The 15,547-nt window shown below is 30.8% G+C and overlaps 1 protein-coding gene across 1 annotated transcript in view; it reads left to right on the forward strand.

Moving 5' to 3' along the window:
• Positions 1 to 15,547, forward strand: part of LOC126887356 (atlastin) — a 50,699-nt gene continuing 35,152 nt past the window's right edge. The window contains exons 1-3 of the mRNA XM_050654813.1: positions 1 to 307; positions 4,574 to 4,794; positions 15,316 to 15,465. Of these exons, the coding sequence (XP_050510770.1) occupies positions 253 to 307; positions 4,574 to 4,794; positions 15,316 to 15,465 (426 nt within the window). The 5' untranslated portion in view covers positions 1 to 252. The remainder of the gene's footprint in view (positions 308 to 4,573; positions 4,795 to 15,315; positions 15,466 to 15,547) is intronic.

Raw genomic sequence — 15,547 nt, forward strand, 5'->3', positions numbered from 1 at the left:
ATATGTGTGAAAGCATGAAAGCAGTGATTAAAAGTATATACACCCTTTGCCCGCGTAACGGTGCCGTCTAACCGGCGACCGTGTATACGTGTGAAGCCGCCCTTATTGTTCAGGCACCTTCAGGTGTACAAATGTAGTAACTTTTATGTTAACCTGACAACACGCTATCTGTCATGTCATGCCAAAATTGGTTGTTTCAACTTTGAAGGGGTCAATTGTAATATTGTAAATCGTAATAAGAATAATTACACCATGTCTCAAATAAGAAATCGGAAACTGATTCAAGAAAAACAGCACTCAACAGAAGGTAAAGGAATATATATAAAATGTAAAAGTTCATGTGCATTTATAATATTATGGATTATGGTTAATGTATGGTAACAATGAAGTAGCAAAATTACGCATTCCTATTCATTTGCCTTGTTTTGTCATTGCCTTTAGCATAATTAGGTATCAAATACTTATCTAGTGAGAGCAAACTATCATACTTCGAAGTTTTTGTGTTGTAAAATTAGTTTTGTAAAAATCTAGCCCAAATTGTCCTACCATTGTTCTAAACAGTAAATTACAGTTGATATATTCAGGTAAATTGATCCACAAACTGTCTTTAAGGCTCTAATATACTAATATAGAATTGTCTGTGAGGCCAAACGACCCCCTTGAAATATAGGGTAAACTAGTACAAAACTACCATAATAAAGTATACATTTAAATCAGAAATACAGCAAACAAATCTTCAGTGTGGCTTTTAAGACATGAAAACCAGTTGTTTTAACTAAACTGTTAAACAGAAACCTGTCGATACTTCAGCAACAACCAAATTCATTTTGTATTTGAGATTTGGATGCACACTGTTGTTGGCGTTTAGTTTTTCCACATTTTTTAAATTTCATTCTAGTAACGTCTGGCCAAGTAAAATACCAACAAGGTACCAAAATAAAATTCAGAAAACATTGAAAAATCGAACATCAACAACAATGCACATCCAAATCTCAAATACAAAGTCGATTTAGTCATGCTGTTTTCCCAAGAAGGTCCTGTGTGGTCTACCATATTACATGGTTTTGAGACATGGATGTTAAAAATCACAATGCTAAACAAATTAGAAGCATTCAGATTGTGGTGCTATCTATGGATTCTAAAGATTATGTGGGTTTCACACACTTCCAATGAAGATTTTCTTAGGGTGATGAATCTATCGATGAATCCTTAAAGTTCCCTGGACCTCAAGAATAACAAATGAAGAAATCCTGAGAAGAATTGGTACAGAACAACAACTGATGTGCACAATTAAACAGAGAAAAACGGCATACCTGGGACACATAATTAGAAATGAAAGATATCAGTTTCTGCAAACCTTAATTGAAGGAAAGATCGAAGGAAGAAGGGGAGTGGGCAGGAAGAAAATGTCATGGCTCCGTAATGTCAAACAATGGACAGGACTAAAAAACATAGGAGACCTAATACATACTGCAAGGGATAGAGAAAAATGGTCAAACGTGATTGCGAACATCCATTAGTGGATTGCATAAGAAGAAGAAGGAGATGAATTCAGAATGTCTGCTTATAAACATCATAAAGAGTAGAAAACAGAATACTTCGACCATATAATTAGAGGACCTAAATACCATTATACTTCGCCTTATATTAAAAGTGGAGGGGAAGAGATGGAATGGTTGAAAGAAACTTTCATGGCTGAGTAATGTTAGACAAATGGTGTGGTTTCACAGCAGCCGATAGAGAAAGGTTTCATGATATTGTAAACATGACAGCTAAGTCTAAGAAGAAGAACTAACATTGTGCTCCTCTATTTAAGTCTCGAAAATATGAAGAGTTAATTATAATTTGAAGACTACCACTTTTCAGCAGAACACTTTGAGACAGTTACACAAACTCAAGTTGGATTTAAAAAAACCTACAATCAGTTGTAGGTGTTTTACATATGCAGAAAAGTTCTATTAAGACTTGAGAAACAGTATATCAAACTAAATAATCTTCAAACAGCAGAGTAATGCAAATTGATACTTGCTATCTCTTTCCATAAAGAATCTACAATTTTATATAGTATAAAATGTTAACTCTTCTGTCTGTATTTGTGACATGTCCTTTGGTGATCTAAATCGTATATTCCTAGAATGTTCTCTAAACTCTCAATTCTCTATCAAGAACTAATTCATAATCAGTTTCCATTGCCCCTAAATATTATAGCTCTCCCATGTTCCTCATATAAATCGGTACTTGATTCCTTCATTAATTTTATCTGAAATGCAAAAATAGTGGTACTTATATTTTAACGAACAATATGAAAACATTTCAAATAATTGATAATATCCATGTTTTGAACCAAATAGATTTTATCTGATGCCATGATCTCTCTCTCTCTCTCTCTCACACACACACACATACAGTTGAGTCCATGGTTCTTTACCCATGCGTCATCATTTGAAGCTTACGAAATAATAGGAAAATTTACTCCATGCAACAGCAAGAGACAGAAAGTGGCTACTGCTCCTATCAGGGATTATATTATTATAAAGTTTGACTTTATCAAATAAATATGTAAAATGGTAGTTTTACTTTAAAATGTTGGTGCATAATTACAGCTACATTTGACGTAGCTTAATGAATTCTTTTAATATCATTAGTGATTAATAAATAAATAAACAATTTATAAAAAAATATAATTAAATAATACAATAATCACTTTTGTGGAAACAAACAAAACCATTTCTTCACTGTGTGAATGAGGTTAACTTTGTATGTAAATTAATGGCAAAATAAAATACACTTACCATTAAATTTCAAACTCCAATATTAAATTAGTTGTGAAAACAACTGTTTGTGTAATATAAATACATAACTTCTAAATGCAAAAACAGGACAAAAAACAGCAAAAATTCAACAAACTGACAGCCACAAGTAAACAAACCACAAACTTCACAAATTGTACTTAAAATCTGAAAATGTTTCTAAGCGTTTTTTTGTGTATCTAAGTATTTCTTTTCAATGTACTGAGTCTAATAAAAATAAAATGTGTCTTTACTTAATAACAGGCAGTAGCCGGTTTGTCTTTAGTTTCATGAATTGAGTGGAAGCCAATGATGCTATACAGGGTGTCCCGAAAATAGTGCTTTTGATCAAAAAACGAAAATACATTTTTATATGCAAATTAAAGTCTGGCAACACCACGCAATTAAAAATAGTAGGGGTAGGTAAAATAATGAAAATGTCAACCAAACCCACATCTGGTGTCTAGTCACATTATTAAAGCAAGAAATAACTATTTTGCAGATAGGTGCCATGTCAACAACCCCAAAAATCACACCTAATAGTAAATAAACAGGGGTTTGATTAGGTTAAATTTCCAAAGTGACAACAAGTTCTTCTACACCACGTTGCCATGTCATTCGAATTTATGAAAATAAAATTCACTTATATGGTGAACAATGTAATTTTTCTCTTGGAAACGGTTAACTTCAGAAAAAAATATAGGACTTTTTTGAAGATATTCTTCTTTAGCGGCGAATCGATTGAGGGTAAAATTGTACATCAACCACGCGCCTGCGCACACTGACAGTATGTATTTCATTATGCTAATCTTTCAAGATAGGTATTTATGTATCTGTAACCGTGCAAATAAGTCATTAAAAGAATATATTAGTGGTTTTAGGAAATGTATTATTTATTATAATTCTTGTGTTTTTGGATTTGTGTTTCCCTGTAGTAAAATAATAAATATGTAGGCATAACATTTTTACAGTTTGTCGCCGTGTTGTGTAATTATATCCGAAACTCACGTGTCAATTCAAGTGGCTTGATGGCGTAGTTGGCAGAGCAGTGGGACAGAGAACGGAAGCACACGGAAGGACGCGGGTTCTAATCCTGAACGATTCATACTTTTTTTTATTTTTTGTTATTTTAATAAAAAAAATTTGAAAGTGGTAGATAAGAAAGTTAGTTTAATTTATAAATAAAATACAAATAACCTGTTAAGTATATTTACTTCGTTTAAATTACCTATATAATAGAAGAATATCTTCTTACGTACGTACAAAGTACACACACATTCTTTTTTGTTCTAAATTGTGTATTTTATCCATACCTTAAAGGAACACACTATTTTCGGGGACACCCTGTATAAAAAGTATGTGTTTTATCTTTCCAGGTATTAATGTAAAGAATCCATGGTAAAGAGCCATAGACTGAACTGCACACAGATTTTGACTATAATAAAATTGATTGCCTGTATTCAAAAAATAAATAAATACTTTATCTCTTATGTTTATGGACTTGGGTTTATGATTGGACATAAAAAAATAAATAAAGTCGATTCAGTTTTAACTATTACTTACAGATGTGGAATATACGAGATATTGTATGTAATCGAATAAGTTATTTTAAGGACTTTGTTTTTATGGCGAAGGGGTAAGACCTATCAGGCCTCATTCATATAAGGAAATACAACAAAATTTTGTTTTGCTCGTCCATTAGAGGGTAAAAAATCAACATACCACATTATCAATTTTTACAATAGTAAAAGGTTTAACGAATTATATTATAACCTTTATTACAGATGAATTCGAATATGAGGATACCATGTCCAGACCACATGCAGTTCCTATTGTAGTTGCAGATGAAGATCATTCATTCAAATTAGATGAAGAGGCTCTCAAGAAAGTTTTAATGAAAGAAGAGCTGAAAGATCGATTTGTTGTTGTGGTATCTGTTGCTGGAGCTTTCCGTCATGGCAAATCGTTTTTATTGGACTTTTTCCTTAGATATATGAATGCTAAGGTATTTATGATACTTCCTTTTTTACTTTAATGTTTCAACCAACACATCGTACTCAGTGTTTTGTATTTTATTTCCTAGTTTTGAAATTAAGAGATCACAGTACTTTTTAAAATTTGTTTATTTTGTAAACTCTCGTAATTTACAACTTTTCAGTAGAGCGAAAATACTTTGCTGCTTAGTACATATTTTTTCTTTCATGGTATTTATGCCAAAACATCCTTTTCATAAATTTTAGTGAAATTTATTTTTTAACTGACTGACTAACTTGGTACAATGAGGTTTTGAACCTTAATTTTTCAAAATGGAATCAACTTGATGAGCAGTCACACGACTTCTAGTCTCGTTTAAAAAAATCATTGATTACGTCATCACGTCCATATGGATGACGTCACTTGTATGAAATATATGCCAAAATATCGTAATTTAAAAATAAAAATCGACCTGTTTCGGGATTTTTCCTTAAAGTGGCCGGTTTACGAAATATCGAATTTATTCCAGACATTTGCACCATACTGTATAATCATATTAGTTTCTATACAGGGTGATTGATTAGTAGGGTAAAGCTCAATAGCTCCGCTATAGTAATAGATAGCAATAAAAGTTAATAACAAAAATTTTAGCCACCTTTGAGCTTCACATTACAAAACTAGTTAGAATGTTACAGGGTGTTCGATAACACAGTGGCAGACCTAACTTATGTTTTTTTAATTGGAACACCCTATATTTTATTTTATATTCGAAATCCTGTAACTTCTCCATCACAAAAATATAAAGGTTTGTAATGTTATACAGGGTATTTACAAAGTTATAGCACAACAGCAATAGTTTATTAATGCCATATTTTTTTTATTGTCAAAATTTTTAAGAATTATTGATATTGCTAATTTTCTTTATATCAAATACAGGGTGAGTCAAAACGCAAGTACATTATTTTCTCAGTAATATTAAATGGAACACCCTGTATTTTATATCATTATTGAAAAGTAACATTAACATACTTTAATTTTTATATAACATTCCCTATTCCCAAATTTATTAGTTTTCGAGATATTTTCATTTTTCAGAGCAAATTATTTTAGGTGTTTAAATTTATCTAAATTTTAAGTAAGCCATGACTGAATTGACAATTGAAGATTACCGATTATCAATCCGGTAATCAATGTAACACTGTATCAAATAAAGAAATAAAAATAATTTATTAGTAATACATTTTACAAACAAAAACACAACCATTACATGCAACATTTTTGAAACAATTAAAAACTATATTTTTATGTAAATGCAACAAATAAACAAAGAAAATTAGTAATAAATTTTACAAAAAAACACACAAACACAAAATACAATATTTTGTGAAGACAATTAAACACTACTTTTGTATGTAAATGTAACAATGTAACAAATAAAGAACGAAACATAATTTATCAGTAATACATTTTGCAAAAAAACATGTTTGAAAAAATTAGAAGCTACTTTTAATAAAATATTTTTAATATTTAATTACATAAGGTGTTCAAAATTATCTCCTAACACATTTATGTACGCCTAAAAACGATCATTCAATGAGCTACTTACTCTACGGAGCATTTGTAAATTAACACATCGAAATACACTTTGTATTCTATTTTTCATCTCATCCCTTGTTGTTGGAGGTATTTTATAAACTTCATTATTAACGTAACCCCAAAAAAATCAGTCCAGTTTATTAAATTCTGGTTATTTGGGTGGCCACGCTACTGGTCCATTGGAAAATGAAAATATCTCGAAAACTAATAAATTTAGACATAGGGAATGTTATCTAAAAATTAAAGTACGGTAATGGTACTTTTCAATAGTGATATAAAATACAGGGTGTTCCATTTAAAATTACTGAGAAAATAATGTACTTGCGTTTTGACTCACCCTGTATTTGATATAAAGAAAATTAGCAATATCGACCATTCTTGAAATTTTGACAATACGTTAAAAAATATGTCATTAATAAACCATTGTTGTTTTGCTTATTTTTATTTATACAGGAAGTTAAACTTGTTACGATTTTCATATAAAATATAACAAACCTTTATATTTTTGTGATGGAGAAGTTAACAGGATTTCGAATTTAAAATAAAATATAGGGTGTTCCATTTAAAAAAACATAAGTTTGGTCTGACACTGTGTTATCGAACACCCTGTAACATTCTAACTAATTTCGTAATGTGAAGCTCAAAGGTGGCTAAAATTTTTGTTATTAACTTATTGCTATCTATTACTATAGTGGAGTTATTGAGCTTTACCCTACTAATCAATCACCCTGTATACATAAATTTTCATTTTAAAATTCATACAATAAATTACAAAATAAATAGTTTTTTTTTTCAAAATTGACACAATATAAAGGTTTCTTAAAAGTTTTGTTCGTGTATAAACTTTGTCCAGTAATAATATCATTTGCCAATTCCATCAATTACGGCATAAATTTCTAAGTTTTAAAGGTATATACATACTTCAAACATTTCTAAAAATAGTTGTTTTTAATTTACAAGTCTCATTACTGCAATATATAGCAACCATTTCCTGTTTTATATTTATAATTTTCTAATTTAAAATAGCACACAATGTGGACATTGATAAATTTTCAATTCGCGTATTTATTATTTATAGATAACATATTGATATTTTTCTAGAAGATAAACATTGCTACTGTTGAATATTTTTATCAATACAGCTTGTGTTCAAAAACATGAATTATTATGTAATCATTTTATCCTAAAAAAATACTGATTATGTCTAAACTGAAAACAATTATTGAAGCATGCACTATAAACAAAGGAGATAACGTTATTTAATTAGTAATGTTTTATTATAGGTGTAGTATAAAAATTTAAATATTAATCTTTGATCTTTAATTTACATTTAAATCGTAACTAGCTTTTGTTTCTGTTAATTAAATGTGTATGTTTGTCACGACGGAAGTCACATTGAGACCTCTTCTTCTTCTTCTTTTTCCTCTTTATAAGCAACTCTGTTTGTTCATTGGCGGATTGATACTATTGATCTATATTTTTTACGTATTTAATAGCACCTTTTATCTAGAAGAGGTTTTCTGGAAGATGTTTTTCTTGTTTAATTTTTTAGCTGATTTTAAATTTTAGCTGATAAGCAACGGCTAAAAAATGCAATTAAAAGTACACAGTATTTTAAATAAATTTCCTTATCAACATGCTCTGATAGTCACAATTATTCACAAATTCTATTTTAATTGTCTAAAGGGACAGATCAAACTACAAGCATTGTTCTTATCAAAAAAATGCCCTTTAAATAGAAATTTGAACAAACAGCGATCACCTTTATTTATTATGACGAATGATACATTTAGAGGTATTTTTTTTTTCAAAAAGAAAGAACAATGAAAAAAATGAATTTTATTTGAAAATCTTTATTATCATGCAAAAGAACCATTCTTTACAATTATTTCTTAACCCCTTAACGTGCACACTCGAGTTAACTCAAGCGCGCTAAACTGGCCAAACTGTACACACTCGATATAATTCGAGCGGTGTTGTACTTTATGTTACTATAATTTTTCACACTCAAATGCAATCGAGAATTGAAAATAATAATGTGAAAGCAAAAAAAACAATCGTTTTATTGAAATTTATCATTTACAGGGGATTGTAAGCTATAACACTTACTTATTCAAGTATAAAATATAATCCTTTTATCACTTACGACTTCCTTGTGAGACGCTTTCTTACAAATTTGTGTATTAATTTTCTGATTCGCTCATTTTTCAATATACACTAGTGGCCAAAATTCAGGAAACTTTACAAAAATTTCAGTTTTGTTAGCAGCATTCATCTAGATGAAATTTGTTACATTCGATTCGTAAAAGCCTTAGGAAACTTTGTGACCTAAAGTGATGATGACGACATGCAAATTGAACTATTGAACAAGGAAAATGCATTTTCCGAAATGCATTTTGAAGTGTTGAAAAATGATAAATTTGTACTTCAGAAATAATTGAAGTAAATCAGTTCAATACTACTACTCGGAGGTTTTTGGGTGCGCTGAACACGAATATCATGACGAAGATGGTCTTCGAGGCACCTGGTGCCTCGGAGATACCATAATATTGAACTCGTTTATGTCAGTTATTTCCGAATTACGAATTTTTCATTTTTTAACATTTCGGAAAATGCATTTTCCTTGTTCAATTGATGCAATTTTCATTTCGTCATCATCAACAGCGTTGATCTAGCAAAGACCATCTTACATGATATCTGCTTTCTGGGGTTCTTCGGTAGTATTTTTTGATTGCACTTCGCTAGCACTGGTTGCATAATATTTTGTAGCAACCTCTATTTGGGACCTTTCATTACATGTCCAAAATACTCCAGCTTTCTCTTCTTGATGCTTTGTATAATCTCAGTAGTCTTGCTGAGACGTTCTAGTATTTTGAAGTTTGGAATCTTATCCAGCCAAGAAACTTTTAAAATTCTTCTATAGCAACACATTTCGAAAGCGTGAAGGTAATTTAGGTCAATTTTATTCAGTCCAAGACCCGTCGCCATAAAGTAAGACCGAGAACACGTAGCAGCGAAGTAGGCGGATCCTCAATAGAGAGTTTTTAGATCCTCTAATTTTTGACGTACGTTAAACGTAAAACGTTATACTTGTCATGCGCATTGAGTAATAAATAAGGGATAACGTGTTTACTTAAAATAGTTTTTGAATCCTTTCAGAAAATACGCACACAGATTAACGTTAATTGACATTTAATACGCACACAGATTAACGTTAATTGACATTTGGCAAACGTAACCTATAAAACGGCAGTTATGTGCTATAATTTATTTTATTGAATTATTTGCCATAATGGAAGAAAATGTATTAAGACGCTCACTAAAGACAATTTACTACTTTAGGAACACAAATCATCCATCCTAAGTTTAACAAGACAATTCAGTCAAGTGTCAGATTTCTCAAGAAATGGAGTAATTTAGAATTATTCTACCAGGGTTGCCAAGCAGATTATATTCAATTATACAGGGTGTCCCGAAAAGATTGGTCATAAATTATACCACAGATTTTGGTGTCCAAAAATAGGTTGATTGAACCTCGATAAAAACTGGCTTACCGAAAAAATACTGAGGCAAAAAAGTTTTAAAAACGTTGTGTTTAACTAATGGAATCACAATAATGAATTAATTGGAACTTACACAAAAGTTTGGGGGGTTTAAGGGAACAAAACCCCCATAAAATTTTTATGGGGTGGACAAATTTCACTATAATTTTGTTTTAAGATGTTCCTGCCATAAGAATGATACGTGTTCATTTTCAATAAAAAATCTCTAATAGTTTTCGATATATTGAAAAAAATCGATTTTCATTTTGTAACTTCAAAGGGCTGTAACTTTTTTTATGAGCACATTTGTACTAAGGTAAGTTAGGTTCAATTGAACTATTTTTGACCCCAGAATGTGTGATATAATTTATGACCAATCTTTTCGGGACACCCTGTATAATATGTTCATTACCTAATAGTTTTTAAGAAAAACAAATTTTGATTACAATTTTATACATCGTTACTATATTTTTTATTCTAGTTGTCTTTGGTTCAGCTCATATGACTTTTTTTCGCTTTTTATGATTTAGATATCGTCGGCTTACTGCCAAAACCCACTAACTCCATTTTTAAAATTTTGAGAGATCTACTTTTTAAACTTTAATTTGAAATTGAAGATCGACTGAATTTAAAAAAATTATTTAAGAACTGAAAAATATGACAAAAATATTTTTCAGTTCTTAAATAATTTTTTTAAATTCAGTCGATCTTCAATTTCAAATTAAAGTTTAAAAAGTAGATCTCTCAAAATTTTAAAAATGGAGTTAGTGGGTTTTGGCAGTAAGCCGACGATATATGACATTTGGCAATCTTACAAATACTTCTTTTTTCTTAAAGTTCCGTCTCCTATCGGAGGTTGGATATCATAATGGCTATGGTCACTTTGTTGGCTGGTGCTCTGAACAGTTGTAATGAACTACAGTTAAACCATTCTCTAAGGTTCCTCAGCCAGGAGATGCGTCTTCTTCCTATGCTTCTTCTTCCTTGGATCCTTCCTTGCATAATAATTCTTAGCAACTCATATTTTTCTCCTCTGGTAATGTGACCCAAATATTACAGTTTTCTAGTTTTTATACTTTTCATAATTTCTAACTCCTTATTTAAACGTCGCGTCGTAGCAGTTCAACATTGGTAATCCTTTGAACCCACTGAATTTTCAATATTCTTCTGTAACACCACATTTCGAACGCTTCTATTCTTCTTATGCGCAATCTTACAAATGCGCCATCCCTTAATAACGTGAACCTTATTTCTATCTAAATAAGGGGATATCTTCTTCGTCTTTAAATACCGTGCCCAAATTTTTAGGCTTCCATAACAATTTGCTGATATCGTTCTCGATCTTGTGCGGCATGTAACAATTGATCTGCTGATAAGCCAGTCCATTGACGAAGGTTTCGGAGCCATGAATATTTCTTTCGACCAATTCCTCTTTTTCCGTCGATCTTTCCATTGAGTATTAACTGCAGTATCCTGTTTCTGCTACCTCTCATTATATGCCCCAGATATTCAAGTTTTCTCTTTTTTATCATCTCCATTAAGTCACCTTCGCCTTGACCTACTCTGTTTAAGACTTCTCTGTTTGAAATGCGTTGAACCCAAGACATTCTGAGCATTCTACGATACGACCACATCTCAAAGGCTTCTAATTTGTTCATCATGTTAACCTTCATGATCCAGGTTTCACATCCATATAGTAATACAGGATACACATAACATTTTAGGAACTTGATTCTTAGTTGTAAGTTCAGCTGAGAGTTGCTCAGAATAGATCTAAGTTTCATAAATGCTCCTCTTGCAGTTTCTATACGAGTTTTAATTTTTTCATCCGGAATATATATTATCCGCTAATAGAGTAATATGTTATTTTTCAGTTAATGCGCATGAACAGAATAACGTATAACGTTTAACGTTGATGAAATAAGGGGCTTAAAAACTCTCTATTGTTAATTTTAGGTTTCTGTTACATAATATCTGAGACATACTTAGTGTTGGAAAATTCTCGAGAATGAAAAATCGGAGAATATTCTCGATATGGAGAATTTTCTGAGAATGAACCCCATGACGCATTTAAGAATATTGTCGAAGATGAAAAATAGGGTTTTAAAAATCATGATCTTATATACAAAATTATGAGAGAAAACAACAGTGTTCTCTGTATATAAAAAAATACAAAAACAACAGAAAACACAAAATTTCTTTGATAACAAAATGAAATTTTCTTTTTAACAGCAAATAATTAATCGATGTGGTATGATAAAAGATGAGACCTCAGATTCAGAATCTATTTCTATCATTAGCTCATCCTAGTCATCTACAATCTGCATTTCAATGTACTGATGAGTTGTGGGATTTTGTTTTTCACGAGTGGCCAGCTCAGTCATGGATTGGTCTACGTCTAACAATTTTAAATTGTGAGCAATAAAAGTTACCTTACGAGCCCGTTCAGCAGTAAGCCGGTTTCTTTTAGAGGAGTGGATAAAAAAACCATAAGTACTGAAACTTCTTTAAGTTGCTGCACTGGATGAAGGCATGCTTAATATATCAACTAATATTTTAGTTAATTTTGTTCCGAAACATGTACCTTTTCACCATATGATTAAGTCTAGTTTTCAATTGATTTTACAACGTATGGTTTTCCAAAAAATCCCTCCTTAGGCCGATAAAGTGACAAATCTGCCATTATTTCAGCCGACTCATCACCATATTTTAAAGTTGCTAAATTAGGGCAGTCAATGAGAGCAAGAACAGGTTATTACCTCCGAATTCTATCCTACTGCATGGAATTTAATGAAATTTTAGGAATAGCCTGAAAATATCTCCTTATTCAAAGTCTACCCTATGCCGAAGTGTGCTTTTGTCTTGGGGGCGGTACCCACCCTTTCTCGGGGGTGCAAAATTTTTTGGTTAAACAACAACGGAAGTTGCTAGAGAACCCAATTCTAAGTAAAAACTGTTTTATAATTTTTTTTTTAAACTCAATACTTTTTGAGTTATTCGTGGTTGAAAATTGGTCATTTTCATTGAAATATAACACCTTTTCAAACGGTTTTTTGCGAATACCTTAAAAACAATGAACCTAACCAAAAAAAGTATATAAAACATTTTTGTAGCTCATAAAAAACAAAGAGATTCGTTCCTTCTTCAATCTTCTAGTTATAACACAAAAAGAGATATGGTAGGTAAAAGAGTTTGTTTTTTTGGTGCATGCTCAAAGCAGTGTATTCAACTTGAAATAATAGAGAAACGGTGGATTTTATGTATATAATGCTACCAATACCTTTTATTGCGCTTGAAAAATCCTTTCAAATAAGCAATATTAAATGTCGATTACATTCAAACTAAGCGAGATATGCTGCAAAAAATTGATGACTAACAAATTTTAAGAAAAAAATTGAGAAGTATATTTAACCCCTCGGCCACAAAAATTTAAATGCCTCGTTTTCCTTCTACAATACATTTTACTACAATGTCATTTTTATGTTCAAAAAGTTAAGCGGGTTTAAAATGAATGGTTTTTGAAAAAAAAATAAAATCAAATTATAGAGCGCATATTTAAATTTTCTTAAAAATCTTCTTTTTCTCCATGTAACTTGAAAATGATAAGAGATACTGTTATAAAAAATAAAATCAAAATGTTTATCTAGAAGAAACCTTCATTTTTGTATGACATCTTTTTTGGCATCTCTTATCATTTTCGAGTTACATGGAGAAAAAGGAAGATTTTTAAGAAAATTTAAAAATGCGCTCAATAATTTGATCTTATTTTTTTCAAAAACCATTCATTTTAAACCCGCCCAACTTTTTGAACATAAAAAGAACACTATAGTAAAATGTATTGTAGAAGGAAAACGATGCATTTAAATTCTTGTGGATGAGGCGTTAAATATACTTCTCATTTTTTTCTTAAAATACGTTAGTCACCAATTTTTTACAGTTTATCTCGCATAGTTTGAATGTAATCGACATTTAATATTGCTTATTTTAAAGGTCTTTTAAGCACAACAAAAGTTATTGGTAGCATTATACACCTAAAATCGACCGTTTCTCTGTTATTTCAAGTTAAATATACTGATTTGAGCATGCACCAAGAAAACAAGTTTTTTCACTTACCATATCTCTTTTTGTGTTCTAACTAGAAGATTCATAAAGGAAAGAATCTCTTTGTTATTTTATAAGCTACAAAAATGTTTTATATAGTTTTTTTGGTTAGATGTATAGTTTTTAAGGTATTCGCAAAAAACCGTTTGAAAAGGTGTTATGTTTCAATGAAAATGGCCAATTTTCAACCAGGAATAACTCAAAAGTATTGAGTTTTCGAAAAAAAATTATAGAACAGTTTTTGCTTATTATTAGATTCTCTAGCAACTTCCGTAGTTATTTAAGCAAATAATATTCCATCCCCGAGAAGGGGTGGGAACCGCCCCCAAGACAAAAGCACACATCGGCATACGGTAGACTTTGTTTCTTGGGCTATTCCCTATTTACTGTGAAAATATCACGTAAATCGATATAGTAGGATAGAATTCGGAGCCACATACCCTCATTGACTGCCCTAAATTATCTACAAACTCAGTTTCCTCAACTTGTTCTTCTCTGCTTAAATGAACACCATTCTAAATATTAGCACGTTAATATTGCACCAAAACAATAAATATTGACACTGTAAACACCCTTGCTAGTGGTTCATGAGATTGGCTAGAACAATATATCTACATATTTTTTAAATTATAATAATTTGACCCCTATCTAGTTTTTATTTTTGTTTCGGTTTTTGAAAATATAGAAAATTTTTGCCAAGAATATTCTCGAGAGAATTTTCTGGCCGAGAATATTCTCGTTCTCGAGAATATTCTCTTCTAACATAACTAAACATACTTCTAAAAACGGCTCTATTCTGGATCTAAGTTCACCGTGACTGCGTTACAATCAACTTGCTCAAGTTTGGTACAATTTACATATACACATAGACGGTTTCAGACCGGTTTTAGTGTTATTAATATTATTTGAGCAATAAAATATAAGATCTTACATTTATTTATGCAAAATATATGCACCACAACTTAAAATTATAAACATAGTTATAATAATTTACAATTTTAATTATTCCGATACAAAACCGAAATAATTTAAAGCCAGAGATAAAAATATGTAAATATTTGGAAGAAAAATAATCGAGTTAATTAATCAATTAACAATACAACATTTTTCATTTACAGGACAAGACAAATAAATTGTATGTCAAAGTTAATTCTAGGAAATAATTTACCATTTTTTTATGTTCAAAATAGTTTATTAGTCATGTTGACGCGGGTTGATTGACACCTAGCTTATGCCATTAAAAAATAGTTTATAACTTTTTTGATTCATGGCCAACTTATAAAGAATATTTCTTTATTTGCTATTTGTTTCAGTACGTCTTGAAACAAAATACGTCAGAATGGGTAGGCGCAGAAGAGGCTCCTTTAGAAGGATTTTCGTGGAAAGGTGGATCAGAGAGGGATACTACAGGGATCCTTATGTGGTCAGAAGTTTATACCACAGAACTTAGTACAGGTGAAAAGGTGAGTCAAATTTTAAAATACTCTCGCTATAATGAGGAACAGAAATTTCACTGTATTTTTAGATTTGGCAAGTAGTTCGAAA

Source organism: Diabrotica virgifera, chromosome 6 (assembly GCF_917563875.1).
Source record: "Diabrotica virgifera virgifera chromosome 6, PGI_DIABVI_V3a".
In the NCBI taxonomy this organism is placed as follows: domain Eukaryota; kingdom Metazoa; phylum Arthropoda; class Insecta; order Coleoptera; family Chrysomelidae; genus Diabrotica; species Diabrotica virgifera.